General features: G+C 39.5%; 1 protein-coding gene across 10 annotated transcripts in view; it reads right to left on the reverse strand.

The window, feature by feature from the left end:
• ERC2 (ELKS/RAB6-interacting/CAST family member 2) overlaps positions 1–19867 on the reverse strand; it is an 869430-nt gene that overhangs the window by 670340 nt on the left and 179223 nt on the right. For 5 of the 10 annotated variants that reach the window (XM_036030924.1, XM_036030923.1, XM_036030921.1 and 2 more), the window contains exons 3-4: positions 11646–11669; positions 10594–11010 (exon numbers count right to left, since the gene is read on the reverse strand). In XM_036030924.1, the coding sequence (XP_035886817.1) occupies positions 10594–11010; positions 11646–11669 (441 nt within the window). The remainder of the gene's footprint in view (positions 1–10593; positions 11011–11645; positions 11670–19867) is intronic. The other 5 variants (XM_036030928.1, XM_036030925.1, XM_028518656.2 and 2 more) reach the window with 1 other exon arrangement.

Consider the following 19867-nt stretch of genomic DNA (forward strand, 5'->3'; position numbering starts at 1 on the left):
TTGGTGAATACTTCACAGATAGTCCCCTTTTAATCCACATAGGTTTGTTTTTTATATTCCTATTTTTATTTTTAATTTGGAATATTTCTTATTTCTACGGTATTTTTCCATTATCATTTAGTCCCTTATACCTCCCTACCCCCTACAATCACCACACTGTTGTCCATGTCCATGAGTCCTTTATCCCTTTTTGCTCAATCCCTCCAGCCCCTGCTCTTCCCCCACACTTGCTGTCTTCCTGCTCTCCATGTATGAGTCTGTCTCTGTTTTCCTTGCTAGTTCAGTTTGTTCATTAGATTCCACATATGAGTGAAATCATATGGTATTTGTCTTACTCTGACAAATTCATTTATTTCACTTAGCATAATTTTCCCTAGTTCCATCCATGCTGTCACAAAGGGTAAAATTTTCTTTTTTTACAGCCAAGTAGTATTCCATTGGATAAACATCCCATAGTTGTTTTTAGCACTCATCTATTGATGGACACTTGGGCTGCTTCCATATCTTGGTGATTTTAAATAATGCTACAATGAACATAGGGGTGTTTATGTTTTTTCAAATTAGTGTTTTGGGTTCCTTTGGATATATTCCAAGAAGTGGGATCGCTGGGTCAAAAGGCAGATCCATTTTTAATTTTTTAAGGTATCTCCATACTGCTTTCCACACTCCTGATAATGCTTCAGACTTTTGTGATAACTGGCAATACTCAATGTGCTATAACTCTGAAGATTAAAATCACAGGTCTTATATTGTAAAAGAAAAATGGGTAGAAATGACATAAAAATATTGCCTCTTCATTTAATAAAAAAACCCTTAAAAGCTATACATAAAAGTAGTAAAATTTGATACTCTAAATGTAACTAATTACACATAGGCTTTTAACCAAACATCTTGATTCAAAAACCACTTACATATCATCTAAATCAGGAGTCACCACCCTTTTTCTTAAAGGGCCAAAGAAGTATATGCTCTAGGCTTTGAGTGTCACAAGGCAAAATAGAGGATATTATATCAGTTCTTATATAACCATTTCAAATGTAACCATTTTAAACTGAGGCTATTAAAAAAGAAAGAAAAACAGACAGTGGGGCACATTTGGCCCACAGGTTATCATTTTGTCAACTCTTGATCTAAATAAATAGTAAGTCTTTATAATTTTTACTCTAAAGTCTCACTCATTTTTCTTTCTTTTTTTTACTTTTTCCATGAACTACTTTTGTAATATAATTATATTTTCCTTTAGTAAGGAGGATTTAAACCCAGCAACTTTATATCCAACTGCTATAGCCATAGGCCCATCCTAGGGATTACCCAGCAGCCATGCACACTGCCCTATTTAACACCACCCAGAATATTTAGGATGCCCTTGAACCTATATCCCAAACTGAAAACATAAATAAAGCTGCCCGTTTCACATCCAAGCCATGGTGGGTGGAAAAACAAATTTTGCTTTACTGAATTTTAGTAATTGGAAGAATAATAAAACAGGGCATCTGTCAGGAGGTTTTAAATACAATTTTAATGTCTCACAATTGACATAGAAAGAAACCAAAAATACTGAACAAAAATTAAATAAAAAGTAAACTTAGTTTGAGGAGGCAAAGCATTTCTCTAGGCAGTAAGGCAGTGATAAATTTTAAAACATAAAAAGGAAGGCTAACTATGAGCAGATGAAATAGGAAAGGTACAACTCTAAGCACCACTCACTTTTTCCTTATTATCTGCTCACAAAGATTCATTTATTCCCTAGGAATTTATGGAGGATCAAACGTGCAATACTGTTACTTGCATTTTAAGTAAGCACTTTTATTTTCACCAGCCACAACTGGACTGGGGAGAGGGAGCCATGATCTTGCCTTCTACATGGCACTGTTTGCCCTCCTCAGCATCCATGAGCTCACAAATTTACAGGTCCTGATGAGATGTAGCAAGAAGAAAAAAGCAAAGCTTTTCGTATTTTTTTCTTTTTGGCACTTACAGAAAAAAATATCCCTGAGAAGAAGTCAGAAGACCATAATTCCAGTCTCTGGTCAACTCCATATCAGGTAACTGCAGATTCTTTTGAGCTAAAGGCAATTTTAGCTTTAGGCTCAAGAGAAATCCCTTGACTACCTGGAAGAACTTGAATGAGAGTCCCTTCCCATAATGGGAGATTATCAACTATCTCTTTTTGACCTATCAATAGGTCAGGGGAAGCTTCTATTTATTAAAGAACTGCTCCTGTCATTCAGCAGTGACCCACTGAAGCCCCCAAGGCCCTAACTTCACCCTAACTCAGAATGTCTTATATACCCATATTCCCTTTCTATCTCTGAACCCCTTCTGCATGTGGAGTCTCTGACTTTCTCATGTATATGAGGTTCCCATACATATGTATGTATTAAATTTGTTACTTACTTGCTAAAAAAAAATAGAGAAAAGGGAAGAAAGAAAGAAAGGAATCGAAAACAAAAGGAAAAAGGAGAAAAAGAACTGATTAGGAACAGATGCCTGGAACCAGGAGACCCAAATTTGAACCGCAAATCCATGACTACTTACTCTGAGAACCTGGATCAGACACATCACCCTTCTGGACCTCAGCCTCTTCCTCTGAAAGGCAGGAAACCACCTCCCACCACAGAGAACTGTTGGAAGGATTAAATGGCACTCCCAGGAAAATAATTAGCAATGATATTCTCAGTACCCAATAAATGTTACATGTCATCTCCACTTAATTTCCCTCACAGGGTTATGGGCAGCATCAGAAGAAATCATTAAAATGGAATGTGTTCCATAGAATATAAAATCTCCTCCATTAATTAATGTTACCACCCAAAACACCAGGATCTTGGTATAACTGAGCCCATCTCAACTTCCCATTGTTGTAGCTTGTGAAACACACTGAAGCATCTATAGTACTGGTGCTTGCAGGATTTTCTCATTCTGGAGGTTTCAACTGTGGTGCACTGTTTTACCAAATGATACTGATAACAAATTAGGTCAGCTAACAAAAGAACATCTTTCAAAATGAAGTCATACCCAAGGCAGAGCAGCAGGACAGGACGGTAAGGACAGTAATCAGAGTATCTCCCAGCAAAACCTCCCACCATTCTCCCAACCCCATCCTCCCCTGCCACTTTCTTTTTCTCAGCAGGTGCCAAAATACCTTGTGTCTAATGGCTCCCTGGAGCTCCACCAGCCTCTGTTACTTTTAAAAGCCAACAGTTACACTCATTAAAACCAATAAGGGGTAAAACCTGAACCATTTTAAATTAGCATAGAGTGTTCAAACTTTAAAGAATGTATTAAATTTTAAAGATAGGCAAATGATGCTAAACAAAAATGAATACACTTCTTATATTACCAGAAATATTAGAGTAAAGGTTATGAAATCCTGCCTTTGGATGTGTGGTTAATTAGGATCCAGAGAGAGCACTTTTCTGTTAAAATGCTTCACTGCATCCATCCTGTACAGATGGTTTGGAGAAAACGAAATGCAGTACAAACAAAGGGAATCTGTACCAAGTTGGTATCAGTCAATGAAAAGTCTATGTAATCTTAAAAGACATATCATATTCAAAATTAAGTGCTTATTCAAAAAGAGACATGAAGAAGAAGTATGCAGTTCCTTGAGTCTCCTACTAAATAACAGTAGGAATAATTGACAAGGCAGACTTTAGAAGAATTACACAAATGTGGGCTTGGTGACCACAAATTATCAGTATGTGTGTGTGTGTGCGTGTGTGTGTGTGCATGTGAAAATAATAATAAACAAGTAACCAGTAGTCAGAAATGCCTTGGGCAATTGACTGGAACTTCATAATCATTTCCTCAGCCATAGTCTCATCCTGGTTGGACAGCTCCACCAATATTTTCATTAAACACAACTCATTCAAAGACTTCCCTCAATCCCAGCACCTCCTGCTGATGACTCACCTGCCCACTGTCCCACTATCAGTCTCCATCCAGGCTCACAATGATTGTCTGCCTCTTATAGCTCCTGGCACGCAGGTCCTGAGCCATCACCCAGATTCATACTCTTGGTCACCTAAACAACCACAGTAGCCTTCTAACTTACCTCCATCTCTTTGGTCCCTTCCTAGACAATCCACTATCAATTCACACTAACAATCTTTTCTGATAATGCCATTCTCCAGGGAAAATTGCTGCCCAGGCTGTACAGAGCCTCAATAATAAAGGCCAACCTCCTTTGTCCCATGGTCAGAGCCCTCAATGACCTGATCTCAAACCACCTGCTCATCTTTATCTCCTTTTCCTCCTGACAGGTGGAGTTTCAGCTGCTCCAAACTCACTGTGCCCCAAACCAACCACAGCCCCCAACCCAAGGCTTGGCTCCACCACTGCTTTTCCAATCACACTTCTCCACCACCCATGTGTGTTGAAATTCTTCCTGCCTTTGAAGACCAGCTCTGTCATCAACTCTCCTATTCTAAGCTGCATAGAATTTAAGTACCATTTGAGGTCTTCTTGGTGCACCACCTGAGAGGCAGTAGTGTGCAGTGATGTCAAGTGTACTCTCTGGAGACAGACTTCCCAGGTTCTGATGTTGATTTCAGCACTTGCTGTGTATGACTGGGAACAATAACTTACCTCTTTGTGCTTCAGTTTCCATATCTGTGTATGAGGATGATGACAGCAATATTTACTTAGTAATCTGGCACAGAATAAGCTTTGATAAGCGTGAGCTGATTCTCTTAATGCCCACCTGAATCCCTGAACAAGACCATAAACTTGTCAAGGGTGCTCCCACAGCATCCTGCACATGGATGTTCAATATGTGTCCAATGATGTCCAACACACTTTGAAAACAATGAAAGAAAATTTCCAATTCAGGTTGGAATTTTCAAAGTGACTGCTCCACTCCAAACACTGGACAGTGATAGAGAAAACATAAAAGAACAGGGGACTTGCATAATCATTATAAACCTTTCTTTCTTTTTTTTCTTCTTACCAGAGGATGTTTTTTCATTGCCTTTAGAGAGAGAGGAAGGGTGAGAGAGAGAGAGAGAAAGAGAGAGAAACATTGATGTGAGAGAGAAACATCCATTGGTTGCCTCCCATACATACCCAGACCAGGGATCACACATGTCTGGATCAGAGGTCCTACACACCTAAACTGGAGATTGAACCTACAACCTTCCAGGTTATAGGGCAATGCTCCAACCAACTGAACCACACTAGCCAGGGCATAAACTGGCTAAAATAAACCACAGAGCAACACTCAAGTTATTTTTTTAACTATTTTTCAGTCTTTCAAATACTTATTGAGCACCTGCAGGCAATATTTGAGGTCTGGGAATATTGATGGAATGTACTGATCAGGTAAGAAACTTACTTGATTAAAATAGGGAGAAATTGTTAGGTTCTATAGTATATTTATAGGAAACAACTCTTGAAAAATAAAGTATGTGAAATGTTATGTTTATGTGATCACTTGTGTTTGGGAATGTTTTCTGTGATATGCTTTGTTGGTAGAAATAGAATGTATTGAATCTGTGGACTCAGAATTAGAAAAGCCTGCATCAGCAAAACCATGGCTCATCCTGCAAAATTGGAGACAAGTGTGTATTAAATAGAAAGAAGCCATATGGTGTTTAGAGAGGGGAGACTGGAGTGGATTTTAGAAGTTTGGGCAAAGACTATACTGGAGGGAAGTCTGAGCTATCCATAAAAGGTTTATGAGCTCAAGAACTTCTAGGTCACAAACTTTCCTTTGGTGGATCTCCCATTGGCCTGGGGACAATCTGGATAAATAAAGTAGGAGATAAAGAATTCTCATTGCCTTGCCCTCCTCCTTGCTGCTTTCCCCTCTCACCCTGTCCCCACACACACACAGCATGGAGGGAAGCCCAGGCCCAGTCTCCTGGGGGTTATACTTATGCTGGATTAATAGCAGTTGTGGCCACTGATGACTTGAGTGCTCCTTTCCCCTTGTTACCAAAGAAAGGCAAGCTGTTCAAGGGATTAGTATAGGAAATCAACATGCATGGCAGAAGAACTTAGATCCCTTCCTTTCAAACATCTTACAGTCTAAAGACTGCTGACTCTGTTCTAAGGGCCAGCCAAGAATATATTAAGGAGAGTAAATATAGGAGGATCCTGGTATATAAGCCCGCTTTTTCTTTAATAAGATCAGTAGCATTTTGGGTACTTGATTACTAAAAACCTTTACATGGAACAATATGTTCTTTGCAGAAAAACTAGAGAACAAGGTAAACTATTACTACATCAAACAAAGTCTTATCAAATCAACCTGTATCCAAAAGCACCAGAGGACACTAGTGAGTAATACTGTATTTCAGCCAACACTTCAGCTCATTTGAGCACATCCGTTGTAGTTCTTGAGCAATTGTTTTGGTCCTCCAATTAAGTTGAGATCATAATCTTTCTGTTGTTTCCTGCCAGGCATAGAAATGGTTTCACCCTCAGCCTTTTTCAGACCACCAAAACACAAGGCACTGAAGCAATCTGACCCTCCAATGTACAACTGCCAACTCAAAATCTCCTGAAACAATAGGCTAAACAAGGCCAGTATTTCAGAAGATGGGGTTTACATGAGGTCCAACACCTACCTTTGACTAAGAATGAATCATAAAACCACAAGTTCTCCATTCCCCAGCATTATGCCATCTAATCCCAACAGGGTTGAACCGTGCAAAATGAAAAAGAAATCAGGAACACACTAAACTTAAACCTTCAAGTATATTTTAAATCCTGGTTTAGATTAATTTAAATAAACTGAAGTCAGGCAACTTCTTTGTTCAAGTTGGGTTATTCTTAGTGGTCTAATACCAAAAGCAGTCAGTCACATTTTTCCACTAAAAAAAATACTCTGACAAAAGAACATTCTAAAACTCAGTAGAGAATATGAAAACAGCTTACACTAAACTTTGCCTCTGAAAATAACTAATGAAGAATATTACTCAGTTATTTGACCACAGGAAACAACTATCTGAATATTATTGCATATTTTTCAGGTCACAAATTAAAAGCACGAATTTATTTTCTAGCATAGCATTTTTCCAAGGTGTCTTACAAAGAACACCAATGCAACAGGAGAAAAGCAAGTCAAATAAGTGTGAGAAGCTCTGTCTTCCCTACACTGTTTCTTGGAAATGACTGATGCACATTTGTAGTGAACTCTTTGGAATCCAGCATCTCCCTGAGTTTATTTGGCTTTGCAGCATTTTTTCTCTCTTAACACATACCAACACTTCAAAAACTGGCTGTTCAGTAGAGCATACTTTGAGAAAGATTCTTACAGAAAAGGGATATAATGAAATGGTCCGATAGCTGAGACCCTGAAGTCAGCCCGATTCAGATACCAGTGTAACCACTTGTTAGCTGTGGAACACTGGGCAAGCTTCATAACATTACTTGGCCCTCAGTTTCCCCAGGCAAAGTGGGCAAAATAATGACACCTACCTCTTAGGCATGGGTCTTTCCATATCATTGCAACAGTCTTCTGAGAACCTTACATGGCTGGCTCCTTTTCGTCACTCAGATCTCTCTTCATAATGTCACCCCTCCAAGAGGCCTTCCCTAATCACCCAATATAAAAGTGGCCTCATCCAAGTCACTTGTTCTTCATCCTTTTCTTTTCTCCATGATTGTTCTCTGTTTAACTATTAAATAGATATTTGTGTTCTAGTTCACCCCAATAAATACAAGCACCATGAAGTCGAACTTTATCAGCTATTGTTACTCTATCCTAAAATCAATCCACAGTAAGTGTTCATTCAAAGGATGGGTGGGTGAATGAATAAATGAGGTGTTTGTGAGAATTAAATATGAATCATATAAAGCATTCTTTATAGTACCTGACACATAAGAACCAATCCAGATGTTGTTATGAAAACTTTTGATGAATGATGTGGTTAATTCTTACATTATTTAACTTGCCTTTTCTTTCTGTATTGCATGTAAACATTTCATGGCACTTTTTTAGAGGTGTGTTGGTAAATAGGCTTTCAAGGGTGTGTGGGTAGGCCCTAAGAATAGCATTTTACTGATTGCCATGGTGTAAACACTCCCACCATAACCAACTTCAAGCTATCAATGGTTTAAAAGCAGGCTCAAAAAATTCCTGAAAATATAACAAATGGCTCTCAAAATTTCTTTGGAAGGGTCCTTTCAGGCCTCCAAGTCTTGTTTGTTTAGTTCAAGCTTAAAATAAGATTTTTACATATAGAAACTTTTTTCCATATTCTCCCTTCTTGGTGAGCCAAGATAAGGGCTATCCCCTGACTAGCCTAATCCTGAAGGAAACTAGTTGGATATATTGGGCTGCATTTTCTGTACTACTCTCTGTGGGCTCTTGGACTGATGTTTAAGGCTCTAAACATGATCTATATCCATTCCAGATTGTTGTGAGGACCAACTAATCTCATAAAACACCAATTAAATTGTGTTTAGATTCATTTCATTGAAGACACAACAGAATCAAGGCACCACCTATTAAGGGTGACCAATGAGCAAAATCTAATAACAGAATAAGAGTGACTCTACCCTGACCACAATATTCCAACATAAAGTAAAGGCCAATGCCATAGATGGAGGTTTCTTTGGTACTACAGCTTTTTTCAAGTATAGCAATCTACCAACCAGAATTTTGAGATACAACCAAAATTTCAAACTCCACAATCACTCTACATGCAAGTGATGCCATGCAAGGAATTATTGCTTCTCTTCTGTAAAATAAATGGAAAGTCTATGGAGTAAGGCAGGAAGAGATTACTTTCTGATCAACTATATCAGCTATCTATTGCTTTGTAATAAATTACCCCAAAATTCAGCAGCTTATTATTACATTTATTATCTCAGTTTCTGTGAGTCTGGAATCCAGGCATAGCTTAGCTGAATACTCTGATTCTAGTCTCACAATGCAGATGTCAGCCCACAATCAAGGTGTCAGCCCAGAACAGAATTTTGTGTTTTTGGACTTGATGTCCTCTCATTGGACAGGTTCAGCTGGGGAAGGAGCTACTTCCAATCTCACTAAGTGGTTGTTGGCAGTTTTCAGTTCTTTGTGGCTGTGTGAGTGAGGGTCTCAATTCCTTATTGGTATTGGCTGGAGGCTGCCCTCGGTTCCTTACAACATAGGCTTCTCCCACATGACAGCTTGCTTCAAAAAACCATGCAAGTTGAGAAAGCAATCGAGGTTGCTTACAAGAGGGAATAACAGTCTTGTGTAACCTAATCATGGAAGTGTCACCAGCATCCCATTACCTTTGCCATATTCTGTTGTTTAAAAGCAAGTCACTAGGTTCAACTTATACTCAAGGGGAGGGGATTACACAAGGGCATGAATTACAAGAGGTAGGGATCATTACGGCAGTCCTAGAAGTCTGCTCATAATAATCACCCCCTTGGAATATGAATAGGAAGACCAGGGCCCAACATAATGCCTTTAAGTATCTTAATATGAACTAAGCCATGGGGTTTCCCAAGCATATTGCTAAGTAAGGTCTCTTGGCTGGGGGCAGGGGAAAGGGAGAGTGGGAAAGGAGAATGAGCACAGAGGACATCAAGTCCAAAAACACAAAATTCTGTTCAAATGTTCTAAGCAAATATAATCTACATCAGAAAAAACCCCTAAGAACATTCATATTAGTTAAGTCCCACCATGGAAGGCATGTTTCTGAACAACACAAGTGACTCATAAGAAGGCCTGCCCATCTGAACAGGTATATAATGCCAGGAAATCTAGCTTGGTCTGGAAGCAAATATCTTTCAGAATTTTTATTTATTTCTGTAACATATTTTAAAAATATACTTAAATGCCATTTTATTGCTCACTATTTTCTGGGAGATCTCTGTCTCCTAAGGCTTATATGGTACTTTTGAGATCCACCATAGTGGCAGAGAACTGCTGTAAAAATTTCAAATGTTGGCTGGTACCCACCTTTTATCTGAGCTCTGTCAAACTGCATATTCTCAGATAGATGAGCATGCCAACACAAAATGGTGGTGGCAGGCCAGTGAGGCTGCCTCTGAAAACTTTGAATGATTTAATCCACTAAGTACAAAACACATAGAAAACCTGGAACACTCTGTCCTAGATTAATGTAAATGCAAACAAAGAGTACCTTAAATCTAAATGCTCAAAATCAGTCTGCACATTTTACCATAGTTTCTAGAAATATCCATACACTTTATTTTCTGGAAATTCTGCCCCAATTCAGCTATAAAAATACTTAGGTTTATTGTGTTGCTAATCACCTATTCCTTTTTCTCCTTTAGAAAAATGATATTTGATAAACATCTAAAACTTAAACACTACTATACTTAAAAAGCTCTGAAACAATGACCATCTGTGGCAAAGCAGCTGTAAACCACCCTACTGCTGACATGTGCTACACACGCTTGGATCCTGAATACATGCTGAATAATAATGGAACATATGCGGGGTGAGCAGAGGGAAAAAGACTAATGCAAAATTCCAGTTTAAAGGTGATAAGCAGACAGGAAGGTTATAAAACAGGTAACAAAGGGAATTTTAAGGTTGTGGATGTTTTCCAACCTGTGAAAATAACTTGATAACATTTTAACTTGTAAAACCTGACTTTTGGGCAATAAAATGAATGCCCTTACCTCTCTAAGATGTATGTTTTCCTTCTCCTTCTGGTCTAAAATCACCTCCAAATGGCTAACTTGAGACTCAGCCTCTGCCACCCGCCGCGTCCGTTCATTGTCATCCTCAAGACTTTTGGACGGCAAGCCTTTACTTTGTAACATCTCAAGAAGCTTTTTAATTGACTCATCTCGGGCATTGAGGGTCTGCTTCTGTGTTTCAATTCTCAGCTCCATTTCCTCCAAGGTCTTCCTCAATAGGAACAGCTCCTTAGCCTGTCTGTCATGCTCAGCTTGCAGGCGCCGGAAGTTCTCCTCAGTCAGCTCAATGGTGAAGTGCTCAGCTCCTCGATTGCCACTCTCTTGCTGCAGGAGGTGGTTGAGGTCTCTCTGGGTTCGCAGCTCATCCTGAAGGGCCTGGATTGTCAATTGCAGGTGCTGTGATGAGAAAGATGGAGCAGGGGAAGAGAAAGAAAGGAAAAGTCAATGGGAATGCCAAGGGCTACTTGCTGGTACCACACTATGAAGATGGAATGTTAATCATGAGGTCCAGAGGGCCAGCCGTGAAGTCCTCCAGGGTGACTTCAGAAGCATGGGACAGCACATGGAGAGGGGGATATTAATTCAATGATGCTTTCTGAATGTCTTAGGAGAAAAGAAATGTACACAAACACAGAAACAGTATATTAGTGTCAATCACAAGGAAAATTATGTATCTACAGGTTTAATTTAGAAAGTGGAAAGAGTTAGAGGGAAACTTTCACAAACACACCTTCTTTATGCCCACAATGCTCCAGACTCAGTATTCCTTGTTTCCTAAGTGTTCTTTATTCTACTATCCATTATTTTCCATGATAAATGCACATCCATTTATAAGTGAAAATAATAGCATCCACTACAAGTAGACACAAACAAGGACTTTATTTTTACAAATAAAGCTGTGACCAGGTTTGGTAAACAGGATTACTGCATCTGCAAGCAGAAGGGAACAAACACAGACAGAGACAGACACTTAAACACACAAGGTGAGGCTGTGCAGAACAAAACAAATGAGCTGCAAAGAGTGGACAAACCTTGGTTCTTCTGGCATCCAGTAACTGAATAGCATGGGAAATGAAAAAAAAAAATGAAGCAAAAAATCAACACAAAGAAAAGTCCAGTGCAAGCAAAGGATATTTAACAGAAAGAACTTAACATAAAGTACCTTCACAGAGAAAAAAAGAAAAAGAAAAACAATTTCTTATTATAGCAAAGACCCATAAGCTATACAGAAACTACAGTACTGATGATTGATAAACATGATATTTTTTTAAAAAGTGAGGTTTATTCCACCTTTTGTTTTCCTAAATCTCCCTGACACAGTGAGTTTTGCACGTGTCGCCAGGGAGAAAAGCACAATACTCCAGAAGCACCTGCATACGACATATCGTTCCAGGTCATCATTTTAACCAAAATCACAGTGAAAGCACCAGAGGAACAAAATAGTTACTGGTTATGAAAAAAGAAATTTGCATGAAGACAGTTGGTGAATTCAGCAACAAGTTCCCCACAGGCTGGTCAGAACAGGCAGCCACAGGCCTGAAGGCATTTTTGTCCTAGAAACAAACCAGGAGGCTTCCAAATCACCCAGCACTTTCACTCACCAAACACACACTCCTGGCCTCTGGGTGGACCAGACACAATGCTAAGCAAGAGAATCAAGATGAATATAAGGCATAGCTCCTGGACACAGGGAACTCACCATATTATAAGGGATGGATAATACCATGTCTAAGTTATATAAATACTGGAGCAGCCCACATTTTAAAATCTTTTTGAGGTCCTATGGCTAATGCCCAGAGGTGCTAAGACTTTCTGAGTGTGGCCTATACCCAGAAACTAGCAATTAGTGATGCATCACCTTGATAAAATCTTTTATGGATATCCACTCCATCTGTACAATTCCACTGCAATATGGAGCACAGGGAACAAGTACTCTCTTTCTCATCCATGTGCCACAGTGCCTCACAGGGAACTGACTTGCAGTAAGCAACTGGTATGTATGTAATGGTGGTCATTATGAATTATTTTTTTAAATATAATGCACCCTTGTAAAAAGTATAAAATTCAGTAGTATTGTAGTATCTTAACAAACTTGTACAACCATCAACAGAATAAATTTTGGAATATCTTCATCATCCAAAAAAGGAGCCCTATACACTTTAGCAGTCACTCTCCATCCCCTTCCATATGCCCCGGCCCTGACAATCACTAATTTACTTTCTGTCACTAGTATTCACCTATTCTGGACATTTAATACCAATGGAATCATGCAAGAAGTGGTTTCTTTCACTTGGCAAGTTTTCATCCATGTTGTAGCATGTATCGGTATTTCATTTATTTCATAGATGAATATTATTCTGTTATAGGTACATATCACATTGTATTTATCCATTCATCAGTTGATTCATACACAAATATTAACAGTAGCTTTATTCATAGTAGCCAAAAAGTGGAAATGACCTATATCTCAATCAACTGATGAATGAGTAAATAAAATGTGGAATATCCATACAAAGGATATTACTTAGAGATACAAAGCAATAAAACACTGATACACACTGAAACATTGGTGAACCCTAAAACATTATGCTGTATGAAAAGAAGTCACAAAAGACCACATTACATGATTCCACCGATATGAAATATCCAGAATAAGCAAACCCATAGAAAGAAAGTAAATCAATGATTGCCTGGGGAGTTGAAATGAGGGGAATGAAGGGTAATTACTAAAAGGGACAGAATTTCTTCATGGGGTGATGAAAATGTTCTGGAATTAGATAGTGGTGGTCGTTGAACAACTTTTCGAATATACTAAAAACCACTAAATTTTACATGTTAGATGGGTGAACTGTATGGTACATAAATTATATCTCAATAAAACTGTCATGAAGAACATGAAATGGGACTATAAAGTAATATGACATTCCTCCACCAGCTACTCATGCCTAAACCACATCTAAACAAAATCCACAGGAGTATCAACAGCTTTCAACCCAGCAATCTGGCCACCGTAAAGCCTTTTGGGAGTGGAGAGTGCATCTTTAAATCATTTAAATATTTTTAAAGATGACAAATCTTTGTCCTTTGAAAGTGGCTTGGATTTCTAATGTGATCTAATTTTATTTGGATTTCACATGTGATGAATCAGGATGATCAGACTAGAAATCATCTTTTCTGAAAGTGAGCAAAAATAAGATTGGTTTTCTTAAGTGATTCATAGGTTGACCATAAGGGAATTCCAAAGACAAAATGCCAAAATTCTTTCAACAGAGACAGCAATATGGAGACAACTCTGTAAAGGGGCTGCCCCTTTGGATGGGCAAGTTGCCTATTGCTCTGGTCCTTTGTTTCCATACCCAAAAATGGGAATTATCATAACACCTACATCATAGGCTTCCTGTGAGGAATAACTAAAATAATGCATAAAGTGCTAAGCTTAAATGCAAAGGGAGGTAGGAATTTTGGTAGAAAGGAAGGTAGAAAAGAAGGAGGGAAAAAAGAAAGGAAGAATAAGAGAGGAAGAAAGGAAGGGAGGGAGAAAAAAATTGAACTATTTATCAATTCAATGTATATTTACCCAGCATCTCCCTCATACTCATGAAACATTAAAAAAGGAAAACAAATGGAACATGCTCATAGTCCATGTGGACAAGTAAACTGATAGTAGAAATATTATGTTATAAGAGTTATGACAGAAGTCATATCTAGGTGGAGGAAATACAGGGAGGATATAACCTAGGCTACAGACATGCAGGAAACCACACCAAACCAAGAGAAACCACTGAGCTGCTTCTGGAAGAGCAAATGAGAATCAGCCCCATGAAGAACAAGGGGAAGAGAACAGGAAGTACAAAAGCCCAGAAGCATTGAGCATCTTTACATATGTCTATTGGCTGCCTGTATGTCCTCTTTGGAGAAGTGTATATTCAGGTCCTTTGTGCATTTTTAATGGGTTTGTTTATTTTTTTTTGGTGTTGAGTTTTGTAAGTTCTTTATCAGAGAAATGCAAATTAAAGCCACAGTTAGATATCACCTCACACCTGTCAGAATGGCTATCATCAATAAATCAGCAAACAACAAGTGCTGGCGAGAATGTGGAAAGAGAGGAACCCATTTGCACTATTGGTGGGAGTGCAGCCACTGTGGAAAGCAGTATGGAGATACTTCAAAAAATTAAAGATGGATCTGCCTTTTGACCCAGCTATCCCACTTCTGGGAATAAGGAACCTTTGGATAAAGGAACCCAAAACACTAATTCAAAAGAACATAAGTATCCTTATATTCGTTGCAGCATCATTCACAACTGCCAAGATATGGAAGCAGCGCAAGTGTCCATCAGTAGATGAGTGGATAAAGCAATTATGGGACATTTACACAGTGGTATATTACTCACCCATAAAAAAGAAGAAAATTTTACCCTTTATGACAATAGGGATGGACCTGGGGAAAATTATGCTAAGTGAAATAAGCCAGTCAGAGAAAAACAAACACCATGTGATTTTGCTCATATGTGGAATCTAATGAACAAACCGAATGAACAAGGAAAATAGACAGATTCATAGATAGATAGCAGGAGGACAAGTTAGGCGTTGTGGAGAGTAGGGGGTGGAGGGACTGAGCAAAAAGGAAAAAGGAGAGACTTCTGGCCAAGATGGAGGCATAGGTAGACAAACTGTAGCTCTTTGCATAACCAAGATAGGGACAACAACAGTTTAGAAACAGAATAACAACCAGAACTAACAGAAAATTGAACTGTATGAAAGTTGGACAACCAAGGAGTTAAAATAGACACGTTCATCCAGACCAGTAGGATGGGTGGAGTCGGGCACCTGGGTGGAGAGGGTTTACAGCACAAAGAGCAGTGAGACCAGGCATGTAAGGCCTCCTGGGTGCACAAGTCCTCAGCGGGAGGACCCTGGGCTCAGGGTGGCAACTGGCAGACCCCAAAAGGCAGCAATTGTGAAGCCAGGCACTGGGCAAAAACCAGGGTCCCAGTGCAAGGAAATGGAGCCTCAGGTCACTGATTGAAAACACCTGTGGAAGTTGAGGTACTAGCAGAGACTCTCAGCCTCACAGGAGAATTCGTTAGAGAGACCCACAGGGTCCTAGAATGTGCACAAGCCCACCCACATGGGAATTAGCACCAGAAAGGCCCAGTTTGATTGGGGGGAAGAGGCAGAAGGGACTGAAGTCCTACAGAGAGAGGAGCAAGCGCCATTGTTCCCTCTCAGACCCTGCCCCCACATACAGCGTCACAACCCAGCAACTGGGTTGCCCTGCCCCAGTGAACACCTAAGGCTCCACCCTTCATAGGTAACAGGCAGGACAAGACCATCCCCCCCGAAAAAAAAAAGGCCCAAACAGAACAGATCAAAGCTCCACAGCAAATACAACTAAGCAACCAAGAGACAGCCAACCTATCAGATGCACAGTTCAACGCACTGGTGATTAGGATGCTCACAGAATTGGTTGAATTTAGTCACAAATTGGATGAAAAAATGAAGGCTACGCTAAATAAAATGAGGGAAAATGCACAAGGAACCCAATAGTGATGGGAAGAAAACTGGGGCTCAAATCAATGGAGTGGACCAGAAGGAAGAAAGAAACAGCCAAACAGAAAAGAATGAAGAAATAAGAATTCAAAAAAAATGAGGAGAGGCTAAGGAACCTCCAGGACATCCTTAAACATTCCAACATCTGAATTATAGGGGTACCAGAAGGGGAAGAGGAAGAACAACAAGTGGAAAACTTATTTGAACAAATAATAAAGGAGAACTTCTCCAATCTGGCAAAGGAAATACACTTCCAGGAAGTCCAGGAAGCTCAGAGAGTCCCAAAGAAGTTGGACTCAAGGAGGAACACACCAAGGCACATCATAATTACATCAGCCAAGGTAAAAATGAAGGAGAGAATCCTAGAAGCAGCAAGAGATAAGGAGACTGTCACCTACAAAGGAGTTCCCATAAGTCTGTCAGCTGATTTGTCAAAAGAGACCTTGCAGGCAAGAAGGGACTGGAAAGAAGTATTCCAAGTCATGAAAGGCAAGGACCTACATCCAAGATTGCTCTGCCCAGCAAAGCTTTCATTTAGAATGGAAGGGCAGATAAAGTGCTTCTCAGATAAGGTCAAGTTGGAGTTCGTCATCACCAAGCCCTTATTTTATGAAATGCTAAAGGGACTTATCTAAGAAAAACAAGATTAAAAACATGTATAGTAAAATGACAGCAAACTCACAATTATTAACAACCATGCCTAAAACAAAACAAAAACAAAACAATCTAAGCAAACAACTAGAACAGAAACAGAACCACAGAAATGGAGATCACATGGAGGGTTAGCAACAGGTGTGGGAGGAGGAGAGAGGGGGAAAAGGTACAGAGAATAAGTAGCATAGATTGTAGGTAGAAAATAGATGAGGTGGGGGCAAGAGTAGTAGGGGAAATGTGGAAGCTAAAGAACTTATGACACATGGACATGAACTAAAGGGGGGGAATGTGGGTGGGAAAGGGTGTGCAGGGTAGAGGTGAATGAAGGGGGGTAATGGGACAACCATAATAGCACAATCAATAAAATATATTTTTAAAAAAAGGAAAAAGTGTGGGCTGCAAACCAAAGCATCGCAGGTTCAATGCCCAGTCAGGGCACGTGCCTGGGTTGCAGGCCACGTCTCCAGTGGGGGCCATGTGAGAGGCAACCACACATTGATGTTTCACTCTCTCTCACTTTCTCCCTCCCTTCCCCTCTCTAAAAATAAATAACTTTTTTTTAAAAAAAGGAAAAAGGACTCATGGACATGGACAACAATGTGATGATTGCTAGGAGAAAGAGGGCTATAAGAGGACTAAATGGCAATGGGAAAAATTCAATTAAAAATAAAGTAAAAAATATATAAATAAATAAAAGCCCAGTGGCAAGAACAGACCAGACCTATTAAGAAACAGTTATAGCAAAAATCTGGACAGTGCTTACCACATGGCACACATAGTTCTAAGCTCTTTTAATCCTCAGAATCACTCTGTGAGATAGCTACTGTTATGATCTTCATTTAATGGATGAGCAAATGGAAATGCAAAATGGTAAAGAAACTTGCCTAAGGTCACCCCGCCAGGTAAGTGGCATAACCAGGTGTTCATCCAGGCAGTCTCACCTCAACACCCCTGCTGAAACTACTCTATACCAACTAGCTTCTGAACTGACACAGACACTTCTGAATGACTGAATATACATATATTCACTTTTCATAAATAATCAACTGAAAAGAATATTTTCTCTGTCTCAGTTTCCTTATTTGTAAAAGGGGGAGTGTAATAATTCCTACCACATAGAGTTGTCAAAATTAAATGAATTGATACATATAAAGTTCTAGAAAGTGTCAAGTAGAGTAATCACTTATACAGGGTGGAGCAAAAGTAGGTTTACAGATGTGAGTATGCAAAATAGAGTATATTCTTGCACTACTATTTATTAATTATTGTATTATTTTTGATACAAACAACTATAAACCCACTTTTGCCCCACCCTGTATCAGTCAGGATAGGGTAGAATATGCTGCTGTGACAGCAACAACAAAACCCCACATTCTGAAAAACAAAATCCACCTTACATGCTGAGGACATGGAATAAGAACCCTTAGAATTTAAAAAGACCTTAAAGATTTACATGTTGACCTATTTTACAAATGAGAAAATCAGATCACACAATTTAAATGTCAGGCCCAAGAGCACACAAACACTGCCAAAGTCAGAGGTCCTGGACTCCATTCTGGCCTGTATTCCAATAACCCTAAGGATAGACAAAAAGGGAGCGGCTCTCCACTTTAACAACTTACGAAATGGCAGTTGTGTTAGAGGCAGAATGAGTGATAATGTAAATCAGGGGTGTTGAACTCACTTTCACCAGGGTCCATATCAGCCTCGAGGTTGCCTTCAAAGGGACAAAATAATTTTAGGACTGTATAAATGTAATTACTCCTTAACTGTTAAGGAGCTAAAATTACATTTGGCTCTTTGAAGGCAACTGCAAGGCTGATGTGGCCCCCAGTGAAAATGAGTTTGACACCCCTGATCTAAATCATTTCATTTACACATCACTGGGTCCTATCCAATAGTTAAATAGCATGGGACACACATGGACAATTATTGAGACTTCCTTTCTAACTGTTTGGAATTAGACTGGTAGCTAATTAGAATTAGCTATGAGAAGACAAACTCTATAAAAACTCCCTCTAAAAGAACAGTATACAGTACAGGTGCAATCTGTAACTAAGCCAAAGTACCTTCTCTAAGGGTCAGAAAAGTAAGAAAAACTATGCCCAGTTTTTAATTCCCCCTTTCCCAGATTATCCAATTCCTTCAGACTGAATCACTTCCCCCTTCTCAACTTTGAAAGCATGTTTCTTCTAAGGCAGTCATCCTAACCGCACTGGATCGATCAATAACCAACAGCATTCATTTCAGCTTGTTAGCTACATCAGATACCAACCTACAGATAAGCAACCTGCAAGGCTATATTTGAGGGCTGTCTCTTTGGAATCTCCCAGTTGTCACCATGGTCTCAACCTAAGCCACAACCACTACTTCTGTAGTTTCCATTCCACCACACAAATGGAGAAAGAAGCCCTTCCAATGTCCACCTACATCAAGATAGGACATCGCCACATGATCCAACCTATACCTGGGTTCCAGTCAAACTGCTGACAAGTTAGTATTTGTGGCACAGGTAAAAGGGGTGGTAAAACAGCTAATCCTCTTCAAGTACAAAAGTGACTCTGCGGTTGAATGAGAATTCAGAAAGCTTTCTATCCTGATTCTGGGATCCTTCTCCCAATGCTCTCAAAGAATCAAAGCTCAGGAAGCCAACTCCTTTCTCCACAGCCTGACACTAAGGACACCACAGGGGGAAGCAAAGCAGGTGTGACAACAGCATCCAGGCCAGTCTTTACAGTCACTGAGCTAGGAGTACAAATAAAATGCATCACGTTTGTCATGATACCTAGCCTTTAACCCAGTTTGTTTTCATCTTTGGCCCCCCACATTGAATCTCATACTTTGAACTCTGTCCTGGACAATAAAGACTAGTGCCATCTCCAGTCCACAGAAGGGAAAAAGTTTAGAACCCTTGGTCTGTCCTTGAAACATAGGTAAACAACATGGGAGCTGAAAACATTAGTCTGTCCAATGGGTTCTAAGTCTCAGGCAGTAAAGGAGGTTATAGAGACTCATCTTTCTGGTGTTATGGCAGGCTACATTTTCCC

The sequence above is a fragment of the Phyllostomus discolor genome, chromosome 7, assembly GCF_004126475.2.
Source record: "Phyllostomus discolor isolate MPI-MPIP mPhyDis1 chromosome 7, mPhyDis1.pri.v3, whole genome shotgun sequence".
Taxonomy (NCBI): domain Eukaryota; kingdom Metazoa; phylum Chordata; class Mammalia; order Chiroptera; family Phyllostomidae; genus Phyllostomus; species Phyllostomus discolor.